Below are 22670 nucleotides of genomic sequence, written 5' to 3' on the forward strand. Positions count from 1 at the left end.
TGGTATCATAAATTCCCTCCTTTAATCAAACATCGATTTATTTTCTATGTGTTATCCATTTCTATGCGTATATTTCTGGATTCCATCTGCTAATATTTTGTTGAGCACATGGCCTGACGATCTGTGCAGTGGCCCAGTGGGAGCACTTTTTGGTGAGGTGACCAAAAGCAACCTGATAATTAGGAGCAAAGTTTGAGCTCCACTCCTGTCTGGGATTAGGGGCTCTGAATGGATGTCAGGTGAGGACTGAGGGTGGATGTCTGAAGCTCTGTATTATTACAGGAAAGTGAAAATTTCATTATCAATAGCTTTTATATTCAGTACAAAGTTTAGTACATATTCAGTCCAAAAACGGAAACAGATCTTATTGTTTAATTCAAAAGTTTTAATAGCAGTGAAATAAAAGCTTGATATGCGTAAGTAAACCTTTTTCACATTTAGTTTTGCTAGTTCACCTTACATAAAAAATGATGAGTAAAGAAAAGCCCCACAAAGCCCTCAAAACACCCCTACAGAAAGCTTTTCTATATCATTTCCATGTTTGACATTGTCTCTTCCACTTTGATCAGACCAAGATTGATGAGGATGTTCTTTTCCAGTTCCAAATAACTCTCGTAGTCCATTTTCAATTTGGCTTCCAATTGTTCTTTTGACTTCTGATACGTTTCCTAGGGGGGGAAAAAGCAAGTCATTTGTATAAAACTCTGGCAGCTAGAGATACCAAAGGCTGGGAAGGGGCTATTTTTGAAAGTCTGGCCTGGCTGCTGTTCTCTGGAAGGGCTGTGAGGGGCAGAGGGCAGGGGGGCATCTCTTGCAAGTCAGGGAGAGAGGCTGCTGGCTCTGAAGGGGAGGGGCAGAGATGAGCGGAGCGGTGTGTGCGGACTCCAGGCATCTCCTGGTGGCAGTCTGCTGATGGACTGGATGTGGGCTCTCGGGGGCAGGGGCAATCCAGGCTGGCCTACGAGCTCCTGCCACTGATGCAGGGAGGAGCACATTGAGAGGGGAGAGAATAACAATGAAGGGCATTTATTCAGCTAATTTACCCAACACCACTTGCTGAATAATCTGAGTCATCTGTTTCGTTCTTTGATCTGTCAGTGTTCACCTGAGTACTGCTCTGGTTTAATAATCAGGACATTTTAATTTCTTGTAATATATGCTGGGGCAGTCATTACGATTTTTAAGATTTTGTTTTTTCTCATCTGTGTCTTCTTTCAGAGGAACTTTAGGGTCACTTCATCTTGGTGTATCATCCTGTGTTGCTTTTGTTTTCTCTCCTCTTGTCCTGTCCCGATCCTAATGTCTTCCTGTGCCTTCTGATGCCTTGTCACAAAGCCCTGTCTTTGTGGATTCCATCAAAGGGACCGGAACTGTATTTTATTCTAGTTTCTTTAGAGAATAATTTGCAAGAGGTATTTTCCTCTTTTGAATATTTACAATGACTGATGTTCTCTTCCCCTTCCTCTGCCATATTCTTTCCGTATGTTTGCTTTTTCCCCTCTCTTAATATCTCTGCTTTCTCAGATTCCTCACGTCTAATCATTATAACTCCTTCATAGCACGGTGAGGATTAAATGAATTATTAAATATGGCAGGTCCTCAGAATGGTACATGCACCCAGTAAGCACTTGTTAGCTACAATAACCAATTCACAAAAAGAGCACGACTTGATAAGGTGAGAGTAGAAAAGTGTTATTCTTCTAACCTTTGTCCTTTACAACATATGTGACAGATTCCATACCACTTCCTATCATTTTTAGGTATTAGAAATAGTGTCGTTTTCAGGTATTTGAAGACTCAGGCCAGTCCAATATCCAAGTGAAGGCTGCCCCTTGTGGCCCCCACTGCAATGCCCCCCTGTGCACCTCCAGGCTCTTTCTGTAGATTGCCTCACCCCACTTAGAAAGTCCTTTGGGACACCTGATTTGAGCCTAGCTACTTTCAAGTTTCCACCTGGCCCCAGGAAAACTTACCACCCTCACTCTGCCATCAGTACAAGTTCATTGCCCCTGGTCCTCTCTCCACCCATCTGTCAGAGCAGTTTAATCCAATCTTTTGCCTGCAGACTTTCCAACCATAGGAGTCAGGTCCCTGTCCCTGAGTTTCCTAAATTCTCCCTGGACATTCTGCTCTGGTCCCTTGGTAACTCCTAGCTCTTGGATTTCTGTGGCTCAGGAAGCCTCCTGCCAGGTGTACGAGGCCAATGGTCCATCCTGGCCAGCAACTTATCTCTAGCAGTGCTTCTCTTGAAGGTCTCCTCCCAGAGTCTGGGTGGTGTTGCAGAAGTGGGAATGGGGAATACACAGCGCTCCAACACCTCTCTCCAAAAAAAATCCCCTTTTCCAACCTTCTTCCCCATAATTCTTGCCTCCCTTGTGTAGCCTGGAGTGTGGGTCATTGACTAGGGGTTGCAGAATTCTTTTGAATTCTTCCGTCTTCTCTGTCCCATAGAGATGACATAATGAATCATATGGAAACTGCTACTTTTCTCAGTTTCGGGTCTCCAGCTGAAATGCCAGTTAGGAAAATTCCCATTTTGTGTGCTGTTAGAGCTATAATTACTATTATTTTTCAATAAGTGAGCGGTATCCAGATTCAATGTTTGCAAAGAGATGGGTATATGATTTCCCTCACATGTGTGGGTTGAAGTGCACAGCCTAATCCCTGCCAGTCGGGGGGCGTTCATGAAAACCAGCCTTGCTGGACGGGTGTGTGATCGTCCCCTGCCTTCGGTAATGATATTAATAGTGGACACTTCCTATCTGCCAGTTACTGGCTAAGTGCTGTAAATATTTCAACTCATTTAATCCCCGCTGCAATCCTCTGAGGTTGTTAGTTTGTTCCCATTTCCCCTATTATCAGCAGTTGCTTATAAGGAGATGCTTCTGACTAACATTAGTTATTTTTCCTTGGTGACCCTTTTCATTTTCTAAATGTAGCAGAGGAGCCCTTTTAAATGTATTCACTTATCCACAGTCTAGTTCCAGAGAAAACTTGACAAGTGGTAGCTCTACTTTAAGGAGGGTACTATGTCAAATGGAAATGAAGTTACAAGAAAGTGGAAAAGTTTTGGAAACTCAAAAGCATCATACAATTCCAAGATATGATTATTATAATATTCAAGTGTTTTAAAAGTACTTCACATTGTAAATTATTTTTGGATTATCCACAATTCTATGTGGATAATTAGCTGTCACTATGTTATTGAAACACTCCTAGTAATCGATGATTGCTGGTGTAGGAAAGGGTGGCAGATTATCTCCCATGGCAGAATTTCACCCAGTGTTTGTGGTTGTGCAGAAGAACAGACCAAGACCAACTTTTTTTTTTTGTAGCAAAAGAAAACAAAGAAAAGTTAATTAATTGGTGTTCTTTTATACCTTGTCACCACTAAACAATGTTTTTAAATGATGCTCCCTCTGTTTTTGTTCCACTAATTTATATATATCAATGTGATAACGTTAATCTATTTGCTAATGCAGTACATTAAAATATTTCCACATGCCTGTGCTTTTAATTGAGACCTAGGGTCTTACATGAGTAATTACATTGGAGGATGCTATATATTTGGCTATAAGGAAACGACAGGCGGTGATGAAATTGTTGGTGACAAAAGGGCAAGGAAGGGAATGAGCAAGAGATAAGTGGAAATATGGACTGAGATGACCTCAAGTGAGAAAGACAGAAGAGCTGAATTCACAGAATATTTCAAGGCCCCAAATTCCAGGGGTCAAGGGAAGACCAACAGAGTGATGGAATTCACATCAAACAGAGGGGCTGAGGAAGAGGATGGGGGCTTCAGAGATTTAGGTTCCTTTCTGGTAAATTTTTTTTTTTTTTTTGCGCTACGCGGGCCTCTCACTGTTGTGGCCTCTCCCGTTGCGGAGCACAGGCCCCGAACGCGCAGGCTCAGCGGCCATGGCTCACGGGCCCAGCCGCTCCACGGCATGTAGGATCTTCCCGGACCAGGGCACGAACCCGAGTCCCCTGCATCAGCAGGCGGACTCTCAACCACTGCGCCACCAGGGAAGCCCTGCACTGTTTTAATGCATTATTCACTAGATGTTAAAATTCTATGAAATGAAAGCATTCGAATTTGAATCTTTGTATCTATAATTGGTATTTAGATACCACTGTATCTAAAGGCCTTTGAAATATAGAAAATTTCAGAAACTTAAATTGGGTAGAATCTCACTAGGTGTGTCCAACTGGTTGTTCTGACTCGTAGTAAGCTAGGAAATCAGAGAAATGCCCCCTTGACTCCCATCAGAATAAGAGAAGAATGTAAAAAGGCATAATTTTTCTATTAAAATTGTGGAATAAGCCAAAGAAATATATTCTCACTGGCATTAGAGGAAAGCAATTTTTGTTTCTGAAATTTAACTTACAACTTTTTTCTTCTCCATTTCCATTTCTTTCTTTTCTTCTTCCCGAATTTTTTTGCGCTGTTCTACATATTCCAGATGCTTGACTTCTCTTTCAAAGTAGTGGCTTATACTCGATACCTGTTAGAAACACAGGCCCATGAGAGGGGGACCCACATGGAAGCCCCCATGTTCTTCATGAGGCTCTGAAGAATTTCTGCTGCTTGTAAGTTATTAGCTAGATTACCTGCTCCTTGTAAGTTATTAGCTAGATTACCTGCTTTGGGATAATGCCCACAGGCCCACTATCAGAGGAACTAGCTAATTTGGGGGCTACTGGGCTAAGGTTTAGGGGCCTGCAAATTGAGGGATGGCAGGAAAGGAGTGGGACTGGAAGGAGAGAGCTGCAAAAAAATTGCAATTTTGTAGGAGAAATATTCAGGGATTGCTCCCACCCCCCTTCTTTCCTTCTCACTTTTAAGACTAAGTAAAGTTTCACATCATCAAACAAACTTGGAAAACCCAGATGAGGATGTCAATGGAAACCGTAAAGGGACTGGAAGCACAGCTGAGTTCCTGGTCCCCTGGAGAGTTTAGCGTGTGGACGTTAAGAAATGAAGCAGGGAAGTCAGCAGAGACCTTGGGCAAGGCCACCAAGGGAAGGAAAGTTTTTTGCCTACCACTAACTAGGGTGATGTTGTTGGGACTTGCAACAGATTGCAATCTATATGTTTAATGTTGGTTGTATACATATTTATGTATTTCTACATATTGATCTTCTTTTTATAACCTAATTATTAACACTGCTTGAAACCCTTGGGTGGGGTGCATGGAGTGGCAGAATGTTGCCACTTCAGACCTGCTGCCTGCAGCACACCAAGTTGGGGAAGGACGGGTGGAGGCTGGCAATGGAGAGATGCATAAAAATGTCAGCTGGGCCCTCTGGGAAGGATATCACTGAAATAAGGGTCCCACGCTTAGGTTACAACGTGAAAATAACATCTTATGATTATGAATCCCCAAATGAATTCCTCTCTGAATCTGGGCTTCATTTACTTGGCCTTTCTTTTGCTGCATGCTTGTTTTTTTTTTTCCCTAGCTTTAAACCATTTATCTCATAAAACAGAAATACATCCCCTTTTTAAAAATTTTTATTTTATATTGGAGCATAGTTGATTAACAATGTTGTGTTAGTTTCAGGGGTACAGCAAAGTGATTCAGTTATACATATACTTGTATCTATTTTTTTTCAAATTATTTCCCCATTTAGGTTAACATCCCCTTATTTTTGACTGCATGATTCTTTTGTTCTCTTAAAGAGTAAAAATGCTGTCATTTCTGAACATACTTCTAAAACATGCCTCAGCAGTATCTGATCACGTAAATCCTCAAAGCCAAAAGTTACTAACCTCATTGGTGGAAGGGTGACTTAGCGTCCAAGGAATTTCCAATATATGCAATGTTCCATAATAATCAGCTATGGCTATAAATTGCTGCTTAGCTGAAAGATTAAAAAAATGTGGGAGAAAAACAACTCTGCAATCAGAAAGCCACTTTAGAGGTTAAACATGTGCTGTGTTTTTGTTTTGTGATTTCCCAAAGGACCTGTTGTGGTTACAATGATCTTGGCTGAGACCCTGAGTCTTTGTCAGCCACCCTGCTCACCCCCAATCATGTTTTCTCAGCCTCTATATAAGGAGTGTGGCTCCTAGCTGAGATTGACCCTCTCTGACTGGATCCACTGGGCAGATTTGAAAAGAAAGCAGGGACAATACATGGAAGATTTTCAAAAAAAAAATCATCATGCCAATTTTCACCAAAGACATAGTAAGGGCTAAAGGATGCCGTTATCCAGATGAATTTCAAAGACACAGCCAGAACCAGTTTTCTTATTATAAAAACAAATTGCTTTCTTTGATCATTTAAAATGGATATAAAACACGAATGTGTTTGAAAATTTTAATTTTCTCTCTCATCAACTTTTTTCTTCTCATTTTCAGCAGGTCTGGTTCAAATTGCTAAATCCTAGACTTGTAATCCCTGGAGGTATACAAAAGCAATGTTTTGTAGCAAAGATGGGAAAACACACTTTGGTGACACATACGGCCGAGTAGTATTAGTCAGACTCTGACACTCTTAGAGATTCTGAAGACTGTGTTTCTAAATGTAATGTTTCTTCTGAGAAAGAAATGAATAGAAAGACAATTTTATGCCTGCACATCTTTGGAAACAAAGGGAAAGTTCTTTGAAATGGAGCAAATATACACTGAATTTGGGTAGAAAGTATTACTTGGGTGAGACAGAGAAATTGGGACAAAGGATATAAATTACTTTTCCATCGACACATTCTTAAATTTCTGCTTGCTCTGTTATACATTATTTTTTTCCTCTTAATGAGTTTAAAAGTTGTAGTTTAAAGAGATATATGACCCCGCAGAGTCATTTGATCTCAAGAAGGAAACTGCTTGATATTGTCCAGTGGAGGGCCATAAAGTGACAAAATATTGAAAATTTGTGACATAATGAAAAATTAAAGGTACAGAACTTATTCTATTTGGAAAAGAAGCAGCAAAAAGTAGCAAAGATTTAGGGTTCACCCTGTGATTTAGGGACCCGGAGAGGGTGAGAAGGATGCTTTTTTTTTTTTTTTTTTTTTTGCGGTACACGGGCCTCTCATTGTTGTGGCCTCTCCTGTTGTGGGGCACAGGCCCCGGACGTGCAGGCTCAACGGCCATGGCTCATGGGCCCAGCCGCTCCGTGGCATGTGGGATCTTCCCAGACCGGGGCACGAACCCGTGTCCCCTGCATCGGCAGGCGGACTCTCAACCACTGTGCCACCAGGGAAGCCTGAGAAGGATGCTTTTTATTGTGTGGTTTAAAATCAGCCTCTGCTTGACATACTAAAATGTGTCTCAGAAATAACTGTTGATGAAGAAAATAGTGAGAGAAACTCAGGTTGTATCCAGAATTTGAAAAGGGAAAGGAAGGGGAATGATGGGAAGGAAAGAGAAAGGAAGGGGAAGAGATGGAATGGGAAGAAAAATCTTGAGAAGAAACATCAGAGGCTTTCCAGTTGAATGTCAAAATGTTCCTAAGCTAGCCCCAAAAGGCAAAATGACTTAGCTCATTCAATCAGAATTAACATACCAGAAAATGTCCAGGGTTTGATGTATGTGATCATAGTTATACAGATGTTTTGTGACTGGGCTGGTTCGTGGGTTTTCTCCAGAAGGTCCCAGATATCGATGTATCCATCTTCTCGGCCAATGTAAAAGACTCCAGGCCTTGTCAGGGACCAGTGCCCTGAGGTGTACCTTTTTGGTGCACAGGATGACTGAAGGAGGGGTCCAGTCTAAAAATAAATTAAAAAAAAAAAACAAATTAAAAGCTTTTGTTGTTATCTGAGAGGTATTCACAATGATTTTTTAAAAGTAAAACTCAGATGGCTATGATTATATAAAAGATCAAACCTTCCAATCGAGCTATTTATGGTTCTAATAATCCAACTGCTGCTAAATCCCATTGCTCTTTCTATGGAGATTGATGGACACTGGATAAGTAAAGATTATAAGCAAATTTTGCCTATATCTTTATTTTCCTGTCAGGTGCCTGCTCACCATGGAAATAGCTCTGGTGGGCAGGAAAAGGGAATGAAAAGTCAATTCTATCTGTGAGCTGCATCCAATGGCTTATTAATATTATTTGGGAGAGATTCTGGACCACCAAAGCAACATAAGATCATCTTATCTTTTCTCTATTTTGGGGTAATTTGCCTTCTTTGGGAGGTTTTCATAGAGACTGAAGATCAGAATGTACTCTCTTCCTACCGTCATGCTCCGCCTGGGCTCATTCACCTACTTGCATCTGCGGGACTAAACTAAGTCATGGAGCTGCTTTCCGCCTTCCCATACATGTAAACAAAACCTTCCTACAGGGAACAAAGAAGGTCACCAATTCACGGACTCCTTAGAGGCAACAAGCCAAACCTGTTCTTGCTCGGCTCCTTCAGTTTTGGTGGATAACCAGGTTCCTGACCCCTGCATGGTCTTTGGACAATCTTGCCTACATTTCTTTTGTCTTTCTCTTTAACTGCAAAACTAATGTTTGCTTGTTGTAAAAAAAAAAAAAAAAAAAAAAAAAGAGCATACAAAAGTACATCGTTATAAAGTAGAAGTCCTTTTGCGGATGGACACTTAAGGAGTTTTCAACTTTTTTCAATGACAAACTTGTACATATATTCACACACATTACTTTTTTGAGTATTCCTGTAAGTTAGAGTCCCAGAAATAAAAGGAAAAAAAAGTGTTAGGTCAAAGAATACATATATTACAGCTCTGAAATATACACACACACACACACACATATATATATATATATATATACACATACTTTTTTACAGATTTTGATAATTTTCTTAAGTAGCTCATGAGAGGGACATATCCTACTGATTTTCCCATGCCCTTGCTTCACTAGATTTTACCAGTCTTTCTAGTTTTTGGCAGTTTAGCTTCTGTCTGCCTGGACCCAGGCCCTGTCCTAATCAGGACCACTGGATTCTTGGCACTGCCTCACCTTGACCCATGCACGTCTCTGCCTGCCTGGTGAGGGACCCCTTAGCTTTCCTAGTCCCACTTTCTGAGCCTCCTGACAAATTGCCCAGTGCAAGAGCAGTGACAGACCCATTGCTTCTCCTTCAACTTTGTGCCATAATCAGCATTCCATCTTGTATTTTAAGCAGAGGGAAAAACATAAATCAGGGGAACTGCCCATGATATACACAGTATTTTGAAGAAAAGACTGTTTGGTTTCAGAGAACAAAAGACTTGTAAATGTTTCCTTCCCTCAGGAAAGAAAAGCAAATGGTTGTGTTTTCCAAAGGCTTGCAGTGGTTCTGCTGACAGGCTGGGGCCCAGGCCATCTGTTCCAATTTCTCTAAAAAATGTCCCAAAGGCATTGCTATGTCAGAACAGTCTGTTTTTCCTATTGTTTTTCTCAATAACAAAGGACCACACACCCACTCCTCCATTTTGCAGGCAACTTACCATAATACCTTCTTTCCAGATGGCCACGTTCCAACCCCCAACAGTGAGGATAATGTCCTTGTAAAAAGGTGATCTCTGAACAGTGTGGACACCTCCATCATGGACTGTGTAGAGGCTCAAGGGCTTCTTTGCTGTTGGAGTGGAAAAGGCCATTTCACCTTTTATAACACTGTTTACATTCCTGCAATGAAGAACGGGCAGACTTCCAATGGACAGATAGGTCCCGATTAATGAGGTCCAAGAGTGGAGAACCAGAGGTCAGTTGTGGTGAATGGAACTGTCAAAGGACAGCTCCTCCTCTTTTTTAAGGAAAGTCCAGGGAAATTCCCATCAAGGCTACTTTTCAGGCTCAAAGGAACACTTCCTGTTCTTATTCATTCACTCATTTATTAGTCTATCAGTTAGTCAATAGTATATATTGTTAGTCAATAAATAATTGTGGATTGTTTGTATGTACCAGGTACTGTAGATGGATGGGTAAACAATGGTTAATAAACAAACATGATCTGTCCTCTTGGACCTTACAGTCCAGTGGAAAGACAGATACTCAACAAACAAATCCCAAGGTATATAATAAAAAAAAATGTGAAAAGTATTATGAAGTAAAAAATATCACAAGAAAGAATAACAAGGGACATTCGTAATTTAGGCTGAATGGTCAGAACAGGCTTCTCTGAAGATGAGTCATTTAGGCTTGAGTTCGTCACGGGAAGATTTTGGTGTGGAGTAGCATTCCAGACGGAAGGAAGAATACACACCAAAGTCCTGAGAAGTGTTTAGTGCATTTATTATTTTGAGGAAGGCAATAGGACTGGAGTCTGATAATCCCAGGGTGAGACATAGGAAACAAATGGAGACCAGGAGAGTCCAGACCTTGCAAATCTTTGCTAGGAAAAACATTTAGATTACATTCTAAGTGTAATTTTTTTAATGAGCCCTTTAGGCCTAGAAGACTATCTGATTGACATATGAAAGGATTCTCTGGTTGCTGTGGCGAGAATGGAGCAGAGGCAGGTAAAAGCAAAGAGGGGACACCATGGGAGGTTGTTGCTGTAGTTCTAGCGAGAGAGGATGGTGACTTGGATGAAGGTGCATGAAGGAGTGGATAATCAAGAAACACTTGCAAGCTAGAGTTGACAGGAGGGGTGAGAGATGAGTGCTGAGAATGGCAGCCAGATTTCTGGTAAGAGCAACAGGCTCTCTGTACGTTCCATTTATTGCAACTGGGAAGATTAGAGGACAAGCAGATTTGGATATTAAGATGAAGGCTTCCCCGCTGCCTCTGCCCCAGGCACCGGGGTCCTTCTGCTCCCCTGGTCTGCCTACTCAGCCACGGCTTGGGTTTCCTCTCCCCGGTCCTGGCTTTGGAGCTGGCTGCTCCTTATTCCTTGCTGCCCATACCCACAAGCCCCAGGGATGGCCATAAAAATATGTGCCTGTCCAGGCCAAACCACAATGTGTGGCTATTTTATACTAAAACCACGAATTTACTCTGAAACTTATATTAACAGCTATGTGAAGGTTGGAACTTTTTTTCTCAGAACAACAATGTAACATTAAGCAGAAACAAAGCTACCATAATCTTGTAAAAAGCTGATACAGTGTCAAAGAGATACTTGTCCACCCATGTTCATAGCAGCATTATTTGCAATACCGAAAAGACAGAAGCAACCCAAGTGTCCATCAATGGACGAATGGATAAACAAAATGTGGTATATCCATACAGTGGAATCTTATCCATCCTTCAAAAGGAAGGGAATTCTGACATACGCTACAACAGGAATGAAAATTGAGTATATCATTTTAAGGGAAATAAGCCAGTTACAAAAAGGCAAATACTGGGACTTCCCCGGCAGTCCAGTGGTTAAGACTCTACCTGCCAATGCAGGAGGCACGGGTTTGATCCCTGGTTGGGGAACTAAGATCCCACATGCCGTGTGGTGTGGCCAAAAACTTAAGAAAAAAGGCAAATACTGTATGACTCCAGTTACATGAGGTACTTACAACAGGTACATTCATAGAGATAGAAAGTAGACTGGTGGTGGCCAGGAGCTGAGGGGAAAGAGGAGTGGGGAGCTAGTGTTTAACAGGTACAGAGTCTCGAAAAGAGTTCTGGAGATTGGTTGCACAACAATGTGAATGTACTTAACTCCCCTGAACTGTACTTAAAAATGGTTAAGATGTTAAATTTCTTGTTTATGTATATCTTTATATCAATGTGAAAACTATTTGAAAAAAGTGAATACAGTAAAAATAAATAAGTTTAAACATAGCTCTTCTAGGTTAAAAAAGACCAATTTTCTTCTAACCAGAGCTCCATCTTGAAGACAGCACAGAAGCCTTATTTCTAAGGGCCCCTTGAAGTGATCTGGAGGATTTCTGGGAAGGCAGGAGACCCCTGGAAGCTAGCAGCTTTCTTCTTGCTGTTGCTTGTGTCCCTCAGATCCTGGTTTTGTCCTTGGTGAGCCGGGCTTTCCTACACCACCTCACTCTGGCGAGCAGGGCTATCCAGGAGTCTAGAAGCCCTCTGCAAAATGTAATGACCACCAGTGATAGGAATATAGATAGCCATCAAGATTTGTACTTTTAACATGTTAGAGGTTCTCAGCCCATATAACTTTTTCTTCCTTTTGTCCTTTGGAAGTCCTTAGAGCCATTCAGCAGTAAATGGAGCTGTCCTTAAGTTATTAAATGAAATTCCAGAGCCCCCAGCCAGGTTATTATAAGAAACTTACAATAAACAAAACAGTAGTTTTCCAGAGTCATTATCTAATGAAGGATTTAGTATACTGATATGGTTAAGAGCACAGACCGTCTGGGTTCAAATCCAGTGTTGCTGTGAGGATTAACCCATGGAGAGTATTGAGTGCCTAACACATGACGTGTGCCAATTTGTGAGTTGAGTACATGAGATGATTATGTTAACCGTCATCGTCATCAAATACATCAGCCTGTATTTCTTGGCTTGTCACTTAGATCATCTGTTTGATTTGGACTTCTCCATCACACACAGCTCAGTCAGGGTAATCTGTCTTTCAGAAGTTTCTTCTTAGAAAAGGAAATTCTCCTTTCTGCTTTGTTGTATATTTGAGATAAGAACATGGGGCTCCCAGCAGATCAAGAGAAAATGGCCCCCAGTATTTGCCTCATCTTTACCCAGGAAACCTCCATGGTGTTTATGAAAGACATCAGGCTGGTAGCTTCCAAGGAAAACACTGCCAGTTCACAGAATGTTAAGTAGGGCATGCAATTTACAGTTCAGCATGTCTACACATTGACTTTCCCTGAACTTCAACCATTATCCAATGGAAGTAACAGTGTCATTTGGCTTTCCATGTTACAAAATACTTGACTGGTAATTTTAAAGTATTAAGATGACTTAAAAATAGCCTTTAAGTAGGTGGTTAGAGCTATTTCTCGTTTTTTTGGAATGAATTAAATGTCAAGAAATTAACAGCAACTTCTCTTTTTCTTTCCCACTCACATCCCACTGGTCACAAAGTCCTGGCGTGATGACTCGTATGTCTCTCTCTCCCTCTTGTACTTCCTCTGCTGGACATCCTTGTCACCCTGCCTATACATCAGTCCTCTCCATCTCTCATCTAGGCTATTGCAACTGGCCATCCTACTTCCCACAATTAATTAACCCCTGCTCTCCTGACAGAGTGATTTTCTGATTATACTGGTGGTACTAGGATAAGGTCCACAGGTTAGTAAAGCACTCAAGGCTCTTTGCCATCTGGACTCAAATGCCCTTCCTGGCACCTCTCCTGCTGCTGTTGCCCTCTCTGTTACCATGCTTTGGCCAGAAGATCTCCCTGTTTACTAATTGTGCACTGCTCTTCTGAGCTTCCATGTTTTTGCACTTGTTCGTCTTTCTACCTGGAATGCCTTTCTCCAGCTGGAAACTTGCAAACCACCCACCTGGGCGTGTCCCTCACACCTCTGTTCATCTGCCCAGAGTCTGGGCCCCGGGAGCAGGGGAACACGTGGGCACGACCAGTCCCAGCCCCAAAGGAGGGCCCTAGAGTTAACTTCTCCCATACAGGGCTGAGGTCTGCAAGATCATGGTAAATTTAGCTTATAATTTCATGCTGACTCAGAATTTCCACATAGCTGAGCTACTGGGTTGTTGAATTATTGAAACAGCATGGTTATTTTAAAACTGAATTGTCCAAGGGTCTCCGTAATTTAAGTATCAATACATCAGTGCTCCTCAAATTTCAGTGTGAAAACAAATCTCCTGGAGAATTTTATTAAAATCTGTATTCAGATTCAGCAGGCCTGGGGTAGGATCCAAGATTTTGTTTTTCTAACAATCTCCCAGGTGACAACTGTGCTGCTTGTCCGAAGCCCTCACTTTGAGTAACAAGTGTAGAGTCAGAACCTCAGGTGCCCTCTCTCGCATTAGCAAGGACAGGGTTACTCGTACTTCGTAAAAAAGAAATAAATTATTAATAACAGAGCAATCACCAAAACTTACTCATAAATCGGCCAGTTTCAGGGTCTCTTTCCATTTTCCAATCTGTGTATATCACTTCACCTTCCTAAAAATATTACAGGTTCCTGATGAGACAACTTAAAAGACAAAATTCCTCTTATTCATGTGCTAAGACTGACCACGACCCAAACAAACACAAAGTAACAAGTCAATTTAATCAAACAATAATTTGGTGCAGTGTGGGGAGGGAAGGCTCAAAATGATTACTTGATTTTATATTAAACAAAACAATGAATTTGTTGAGTTTTTATCTACACACATCAATGGGGAGAACACAGGCAATTACGAAGCTATTCTAGGTACACAAGTTCCAACTGCTGGGTTCCCAAAGTCGTTGTTAACAAAAATTTGTCCCAATAGACTGAAAGCTCCAGAAGGGGAGGGATCTAGTCTGCCTTATTCAGTGATTTGTTCTCAGCATGTTACAAAGTCAGTACTTAATAAATATTCATGGAATAAGAGAGAAAGAGGGAATATGTATGGTACTCATCATCTTTGAAAGTTGAGAAGAGGAAACATCGAGTTCTAGCCAAATGACATAACAAGTAATATGTATTCCAGTTCTACTTATGGCCATTTTAAGGAGAAGAGAAAGAAGAGGGACCTGGTGTAAACAAGAGGCAGAAATTGCCACACAAAGGGGAAAGACAGACAGAACCAGTGAATGAAGAGGTGGGAGAGGTTCAGAGAAAAAATTTAGTCCCAGGCCACCATCTTATAAATGTAAAACCCACATGCAATCTCCTAATCCCAATGTTTTTTTTCATTAAATAATAAGAGGAAAACACAGAGAAGGGTATATATTAAGATGAGTTAAGAGGACTCAGAGGAAGGGATGGATTGGGATACATAGGTGAGAGAGAGGAGATGGGAAAACATTTGATTTATGCAAAGTGAAGGACAATCTCATGGGACCAGGGCCACTCATTCATTCACTCATCTGTGCTTTCATTCATCCATGTCAACTCATTTAACAAACAATGACTGTGTGTGCACTGGAAATTCAGAGTCTGAAGACAAGCCCTCCCTCCCCTCTTGGTACACAGTCTAAGGGAGCAGACAGCCTGGGATGCGTCTACTGTACACCTCTAGCCCATCGCCTGTGGCACATCACCCTTGGAGTTACCATTTCCTGAGCACTCAGTGCTGCTGGAGTTGTTAGGAGCTTTATGTACATGACCCCAGCCCTCACCAAAGTCCTGTAAGAGAGTTAATATCTCCTGGCTCTCACAGCTGGCATGTGGAACTCAGAAACTGAACCGAGTCACGGGAATAATTTGCACCAGGTTAATAAATATGTGTTGAGTGGTGATTACATCACCAGCCACTTGGCTAGAAACCTTAACATCCCTCTCCATCTGGTTACCTAGTGCCGACAATTTCACTGCCCCCATGCCTGTGTGACATTCTCGGCCCCACTGCTCAGGCCCTCTTCACCACTGGGTGGGCCCACCTGAGATCACTGTCTACCAGGCCTCTCTGCCTACAGGGCTCCACTTCCTCCAGCTTCAGCCCTGAGCCAGCCAACCTAGATCCCAGAGAGGCATCCCTTAAACTCTCTATCCAAAGTACGAGGATCAGTCAGCCACGTCAGGGGTTGGCAGGAGAGCGTCCCACTGGATGGGCAGCCCCGCGAGGGCAGGGTATTTTGGATGTCTGTCCTCTGCTATATTCCCTGGGCCAAGAACAGTGCTTGGTATATATTAAATGTTCAGCAGATATCTGCTGAATAATGAATGATATTCACTCCAAGGACTTGAAAGGCAGGAAAGAGTTTGGTAAGAAGAATGAGAGAAAAAATCAGAGCAGACAGAGAGAGTGAGTAGACTGGTGCAGATGGGGGTGGAGAGAGAGAAAGGGGCCAAATGATGCAGAATCTTACATCATTTGGTGTAAGGAGTTTGGATTTTTCATGTGTCACTAAGTAGTCACTAAAGAGGAGTTTAAGCAGAGGGTGTCATGCTTTAATTTCTGCTTTAAGATTTTGTGGTTATTTCTCTTTCTAAAGCTATCATTCTTGGCTTGCAAAACTTTGGTGTGCACAGAGACAAATATTATATGAATCCACTTACATGAGGTACCTAGAACAGTGAAATTCATTGAGACAGAAAGTAGAATGGTGGTGCCAGGAGTGGGAGGCAGTAGGGAATGGGGAGTTACTGCTTTAATTGCTACAGAAGTTTAATTTGGGAAAACGAAATAGTTCTCAAGATGGATGGTGGTGATAGCTACTCAACGATATGAATGTACTTAATGCCATTGAACTGTACACTTAAAAATGGTTAAGGGGGACCTTCAAGATGGCGGAGGAGTAAAACGTGGAGATCACCTTCCTCCCCACAAATACATCAAAAATACTTCTACATGGGGAACAACTCCTACAGAACACCTACTGAACGCTGGCAGAAGACCTCAGACTACCCAAAATGGTCTTGGTGCTCCAGCCGGGTGTCAAGCCTGAGCCTCTGAGGTGGAAGAGCTGAATTTAGGACACTGGACCACCAGAGACCTCCTGGCCCCACGTAATATCAAATGGTGAAAGCTCCCCCAGAGATCTCCATCTCAACGTGAAGACCCAGCTCCACTCAATGACCAGCAAGCTCCAGTGCTGGAAATCCTATGCCAAACAACTAGCAAGACAGGAACAGAACCCCACCCATTAGCAGAGAGGCTGCCTAAAATCATACTAAGTTCACAGATACCCCAAAACACACCACCAGACTGCCCACCAGAAAGACAAGATCCAGCCTCACCCACGAGAACACAGGCATCACTCCCCTCCACCAGGAAGCTTACACAACCCACTGAAGCAACCTTACGCACTGGGGTCAGACACCAAAAACAATGGGAAATATGTACCTGCAGCCTGTGAAAAGGAGACACAAAACACAGTCAGCTAAGCAAAATGAGAAGGCAGAAAAATACACAGCAGATGAAGGGGCAAGGTAAAAACCCACCAGACAAAACAAATGAAGAGGAAATAGGCAGTATACCTGAAAAAGAATTCAGAAATGATAGTAAAGATGATCCAGAATCTTGGAAATAGAATGGAGAAAATACAAGAATTGTTTAACAAGGACCTAGAAGAACTAAAGAGCAAACAAACAACCATAAACAACACAATAAAAGAAATTAAAAATTCTCTAGAAGGAATCAATAGCAGAATAACTGAGGCAGAACACAAAAGACCCTGAATAGCCAAAGCAATCTTGAGAAAGAAAAACGGATCTGGAGGAATCAGGCTCCTTGATTTCAGACTATACTACAGAGCTACAGTAATCAGGACAGTATGGTACTAGCACAAAAACAGATATATAGGTCAATGGAACAGGATAGAAAACCCAGAGATAAAACCACGTACATATGGTCACGTTATCTTTGATAAAGGAGGCAAGAATATACAATGGAGAAAAGCCAGCATCTTCAATAAGTGGTGCTGGGAAAACTGGACAGCTATATGTAAAAGAATGAAATTAGAACACTCCCTAACACCATACACAAAAATAAACTCAAAATGGATTAAAGACCTAAACGTAAGGCCAGACACTATAAAACTCTTAGAGGAAAACATAGGCAGAACACTCTATGACATAAATCACAGCAAGATCCTTTTAGACCCACCTCCTAGAGAAATGGAAATAAAAACAAAAATAAACAAATTGGACCTAATGAAACTTAAAAACTTTTGCAGAGCAAAGGAAACCATAAAAAAGACAAAAAGACAACTCTCCGAATGGGAGAAAATATTTGCAAACGAAGCAACTGACAAAGGACTAATCTCTAAAATATACAAGCAGCTCATGCAGCTCAATGTCGAATAAACAAACAACCCAATCCAAAAATGGGCAGAAGACCTAAATAGACATTTCTACAAAGATATACAGATTGCCAACAAACAGGTGAAAGGATGCTCAACATCACTGATCATTAGAGAAATGCAAATCAAAACTGCAATAAGGTATCACCTCACACCGGTCAGAATGGCCATCATCAAAAAATCTAGAAACAATAAACGCTGGAGAGGGTGTGGAGGAAAGGGAACCCTCTTGCACTGTTGGTGGGAATGTAAATTGATACAACCACTATGGAGAACAGTATGGAGGTTCCTTAAAAAACTAAAAATAGAATTACCATACGACCCAGCAATCCCACTACTGGGCATATACCCTGAGAAAACCGTAATTCAAAAAGAGACACATACCACAATATTCACTGAAGCTCTATTTGCAATAGCCAGGACATGGAAGCAACTAAGTGCCCATCAACAGATGAATGGATAAAGAAGATGTGGCACATATATACAATGGAATATTACTCAGCCATAAAAAGAAATGAAATTGAGTTATTTTTAGTGAGGTGGATGGACCTAGAGACTGTCATACAGTGAAGTAAGTAAGAGAAAAACAAATACCGTACGGTAACACATATATATGCAATCTCAAAAAAAATAAAAAGGTTCTGAAGAACCTAGGGGTAGGACAGGAATAAAGGTGCAGACGTAGAGAAAGGAGTTGCGGACACGGGGAGGGGGAAGGGTAAGCTGTGACAAAGTGAGAGAGTGGCATGGACAAACATACACTACCAAATGTAAACTAGATAGCTAGTGGGAAGCAGCCGCATAGCACAGGGAGAATAGCTTGGTGCTTTGTGTCCACCTAAAACGGTGGGATAGGGAGGGTAGGAGGGAGATGCAAGAGGGAGGGGATATATGTATACGTATAGCTGATTCACTTTGTTATACAGCAGCAACTAACACAACCATGTAAAGCAATTATACTCCAATAAAGATGTTTAAAAAAATAAGAAAGAAAACTTATGGATTATGCAGCCAAAAAAAAGGTTAAGATGGTAGATTTCATGTTTATGCATATTTTGTCATTATTGTTATTATGTTCAGTTGTTATTTATCTTTTGAATTGAGTGAGTTTTTCACTCTCTTTCCTACTAGATTGTTCTGGCCTAACAAAGCAATATATTTTCTTAGTAAATCTCTAACACTTCACATGGTTTCTTCCATACGGTATAGGTGTTTGATAAATATCTGCAGGCTGATCAAAAAATTATTAGTTAAAAGAGTCATACCTAATTTTATAGACTTTTCCACTTTTGTTCAGGAACATCTCAAATATGAAGCTATGAGGCACTGAGGTTAAAACTTTTAAATGCAAGCAAGCGTATAAAAATATGAAAACAGTATAAGTATTGTAAGCCAAAGGATAGAAGACTACAAAAAATATTGTAAGTTCTCAAAAGACAAACATACTGTAGAGGTCATAATCACTTATTTCAATGTAATTTAGAAGCAGATAATTCCAACTCACCTCTGTTCCCGCAAAGAACTTGGTGCAGAAGTCATCTATTGGCTTGAGATGATTGCCCAACCCACCTTCCAGATTCTGGTATGGGTTCATTTCTCCTGCTTTCATTGCTTTGCTTTGGGCTAACATTTTGTCTTTTGGAGGTGTATGGATAGAAGAAACACATATTTACACTGAAAGATATTCTAAAATATAGTTAGTCTGTATTCTCTGTCCTTTGTGACACATATCCGCCCCATTTCCTCCCCAGTGTGGTGGGCATAAGTCCAAGCGTTTTTAGATTTCTAATTTAGCAGTAGAATGCCTTTTTCAAACCAAAGTTTGTGTGGACTCCCCTGCCTGTAAAACTGATCAAAGCTGCACTGCTCTGGTTGAAGTGTTTCATGGGTGGGAAAGGGAAGATTCCTCTGCCCACTTTTCAGGGGCTCTAAAAGTTTCCATAACACAGTTTGAAAACCAATTCTACATCATTTACATCATTTCAGAATTATTTACAGTATATTGGACACAAAATACATCCTCTGGGTTAAATAACACCCTTGATTTTCTTAATAAGTCATTGGTATTTCTCTTGACTTGTTAACACCCTTGATATTCTCTAATGAGAAACTCATGTCATTTTTATTCAGTTGGCATCATATAGCAATTTTTCAAATAATTTAAGGTTAGTCTCTCAAGTACCCAAAATTTTTTAACTTCTAAAAAATAAATCCATCTAAAATGTGTTACTTGTTTGTTATAAACACAGCGTATGGAACACAATTTAATGTTTGCTGATTAGTTCAGGTTTATTATTTACGAACATCAATGATGGTGCTATATTACAGCTATCCATGCAAACAGTAAGAACACAGTTAATCTGGGGTCTGAAACTCAAATGTTATCTGGAACTTCTTTCTTTTTAAAAGTATCTGGTGTCAGTCAGATACTTTTGTTATCTAAAATTAATAAATGTTATTTGTCGAGATCTGAAATTAATAAATGTTATTTGAAGCTTTGGAAAAGAGAGAAAAGCATGAATAAAATAACAAAAATCCTTCATTATCATATTTCCCAGAGGTAACCACTATTAAAATATTGGTATATTTTTCCCTCTATTACTTTTTGGTGAATATATATAGACTATTTTTTAAGTGAGTATTCTAGCTTTTTATCCTGATTTTCTATTCTCTTAAAGATATATCTGGGGCATTTTCCCAAATCATTTATTTGTTTTTAAATGTGATATTAAATTTCTGGGAAAGATCATAAAGAAATATAAGCTCACAATACTTTACTCATCACACCTCCTTAATGCATTCTCTGGGTTGTATCAATCATGGGAAAATCAACTAACAAATATATACATGAAAACTAAGACAGGAGAAGAAAACTTCAGCTATACTAAAGATACACATTGCATTTCAAAAAACTTTTGAAAGTAATTCCAGACAAAAGTAAAAGATAATCATCATGATTTAGTAGGTACAGTCAACCAACACTTCCTTTGGGATCTACACGTTTTGAGCAGTCCCTTTCATATTGGGTAAGACATTAAAAACAAGTACCAAAGTAAGCCAAACATGGAAGCTTTAAATAGCTGTATTATGAAGTATCATCAACATTTTAAGAAATAACTAGGCACATTCAATCACATTGTTCTTACTAAAAGATATTATTCATAATACATTTAGCAAGAGCAAAAAGGCATTTCGTACCCATTTAATACATAAAATTAAAATCATTAAAATATTTATTTCAAATTCTTCACTCTCATTTTTGTCTGTTTTTCTCTTTTTAAAATCATGTGCATAAATATGTTAGTAGAGTAGAACGTGTATAATTTGTAAATAAATACATGTTCACTGGGGATATGTGCTCAAAAACGTTTCCTGAGGGGGTTCAAGATAGAAAGATTTGGAACCCTCTGGCCTAACAAGGGGAGCCAAGAGCCTGATCCAGGGGTCACTACTGGTAATGAAAAGGAAAAGGCAAATGTTCAATGCATTGTAAACAAAGACTTAATTACCCTGTGTGAGAGACTGGGTATGGTGGCCTTGGGAGACAGGCAGGGATGACTCACGTTATGGGTTCTGTTCCAGACACACTGACGTTGTAGGATTAGGTTGGGTTCAATCCCAAGAGATGGTGAGAGGCGAGACTTAAGGATTCTCATCAGAGGTGAGAGAATACACTGGGTTACCAAAGGGAGAGTGCGTAAAAAGGAAAGCACACAGCTGAAGTTAGAGTTTGAGGTATATTCATGATGAGAGGGCAGTAAGGTGAAACGGAGGCAGGAAAGAGGAAAGAAACTGAAGGAGGATCAGGAAAATCACAAAAGCCAAGGTGTGAGCTCCAAGAAAAGGGGCTTAGTTGATAGAGTTTAATGTGATGGTCAAAGAGGATGAAGCCAGAGAGAAATGTTATCATCAACTGCATTTACTCAGACTTGACCGGAATAACTTGGATATTTATTCAATTCAATGTCATCCTCATGGGTCATGGATTTTCCATCACCAGGAATAGTAATAATAATAGCAGCTAACATTTACTGAGTGCTTACTACATGCCAGACACTAAACTGTGTGGGCTAAACCATTTCATTCAGTTCTCACAACAACTCCTGAGGTGGTAAAGCATTAATCCTCCTCCCTGGGTGAGTAAACTGAGCCTCAGAGAGATGCAGTGGCTTGCCCAAGGGCTCACGTATGTTAGCTAACATTTATTGTGAGTTGATGATGGGCTGTTCTTAGAGCTTTACATGTATTAACTAATTTTATCTTCACAACACTCTAAGAGGTAGTTACATTTATTATTTACTCCCCTTGTCTTCATCTCTCCCTTTTCAAACAGGTGGGAAAAAAAAAGTAAGGCACAGAGAGATAAAGCCATTCGATCTGTTCAAATAATAAATTGTGGCTTTGTGATTTAAACCCAGACTCCAGAATCCACATCCTAAAGTATTCTGACACATTGCTTAGAAGAATATAATGGAGGCTTTGAAGATAATTCCCAAAGAGGCATTCCAGAACCATTTAGAGCAAAGGTTTGTATGGAAACACAAAAGACCCCGAATAGCCAAAGCAATCTTGAGAAAGAAAAATGGAGCTGGAGGAATCAGGCTCCTGGACAACAAAGCTACAGTAATCAAGACAGTATGGTACTGGCACAAAAACAGAAATACAGATCAGTGTTACAGGATCGAAAGCCCAGTGATAAAACCATGCACATATGGTCACCTTATTTTTGATAAAGGAAGCAAGAACATATAATGGAAAAAAGACAGCCTCTTCAATAAGTGGTGCTGGGAAAACTGGACAGATACATGTAAAAGAATGAAATTAGAACACTTTCTAACACCATACACAAAAATAAACTCAAAATGGATTAAAGGCCTAAATGTAAAGCCAGACACTATAAAACTCTTAGAGGAAAACATAGGCAGAACACTCTATGACATAAATCA

At 40.5% G+C, this 22670-nt stretch overlaps 1 protein-coding gene across 1 annotated transcript in view; it reads right to left on the bottom strand.

Moving 5' to 3' along the window:
• Positions 1-202: 202 nt before the first annotated feature.
• Positions 203-22670, bottom strand: part of DNAI3 (dynein axonemal intermediate chain 3) — a 94602-nt gene continuing 72134 nt past the window's right edge. Inside the window, exons 16-22 of the mRNA XM_089909847.1 lie at positions 19229-19359; positions 13890-13953; positions 9407-9537; positions 7512-7716; positions 5774-5865; positions 4389-4505; positions 203-668 (exon numbers count right to left, since the gene is read on the bottom strand). Coding sequence (XP_089765973.1) covers positions 525-668; positions 4389-4505; positions 5774-5865; positions 7512-7716; positions 9407-9537; positions 13890-13953; positions 19229-19359 — 884 coding nt within the window. The 3' untranslated portion in view covers positions 203-524. The remainder of the gene's footprint in view (positions 669-4388; positions 4506-5773; positions 5866-7511; positions 7717-9406; positions 9538-13889; positions 13954-19228; positions 19360-22670) is intronic.

This window comes from Delphinapterus leucas, chromosome 1 (assembly GCF_059928025.1).
Source record: "Delphinapterus leucas isolate spDelLeu-1000000601 "Yukka" chromosome 1, BTC_Dleu_Yukka2, whole genome shotgun sequence".
NCBI classification, from domain to species: Eukaryota; Metazoa; Chordata; class Mammalia; order Artiodactyla; family Monodontidae; genus Delphinapterus; species Delphinapterus leucas.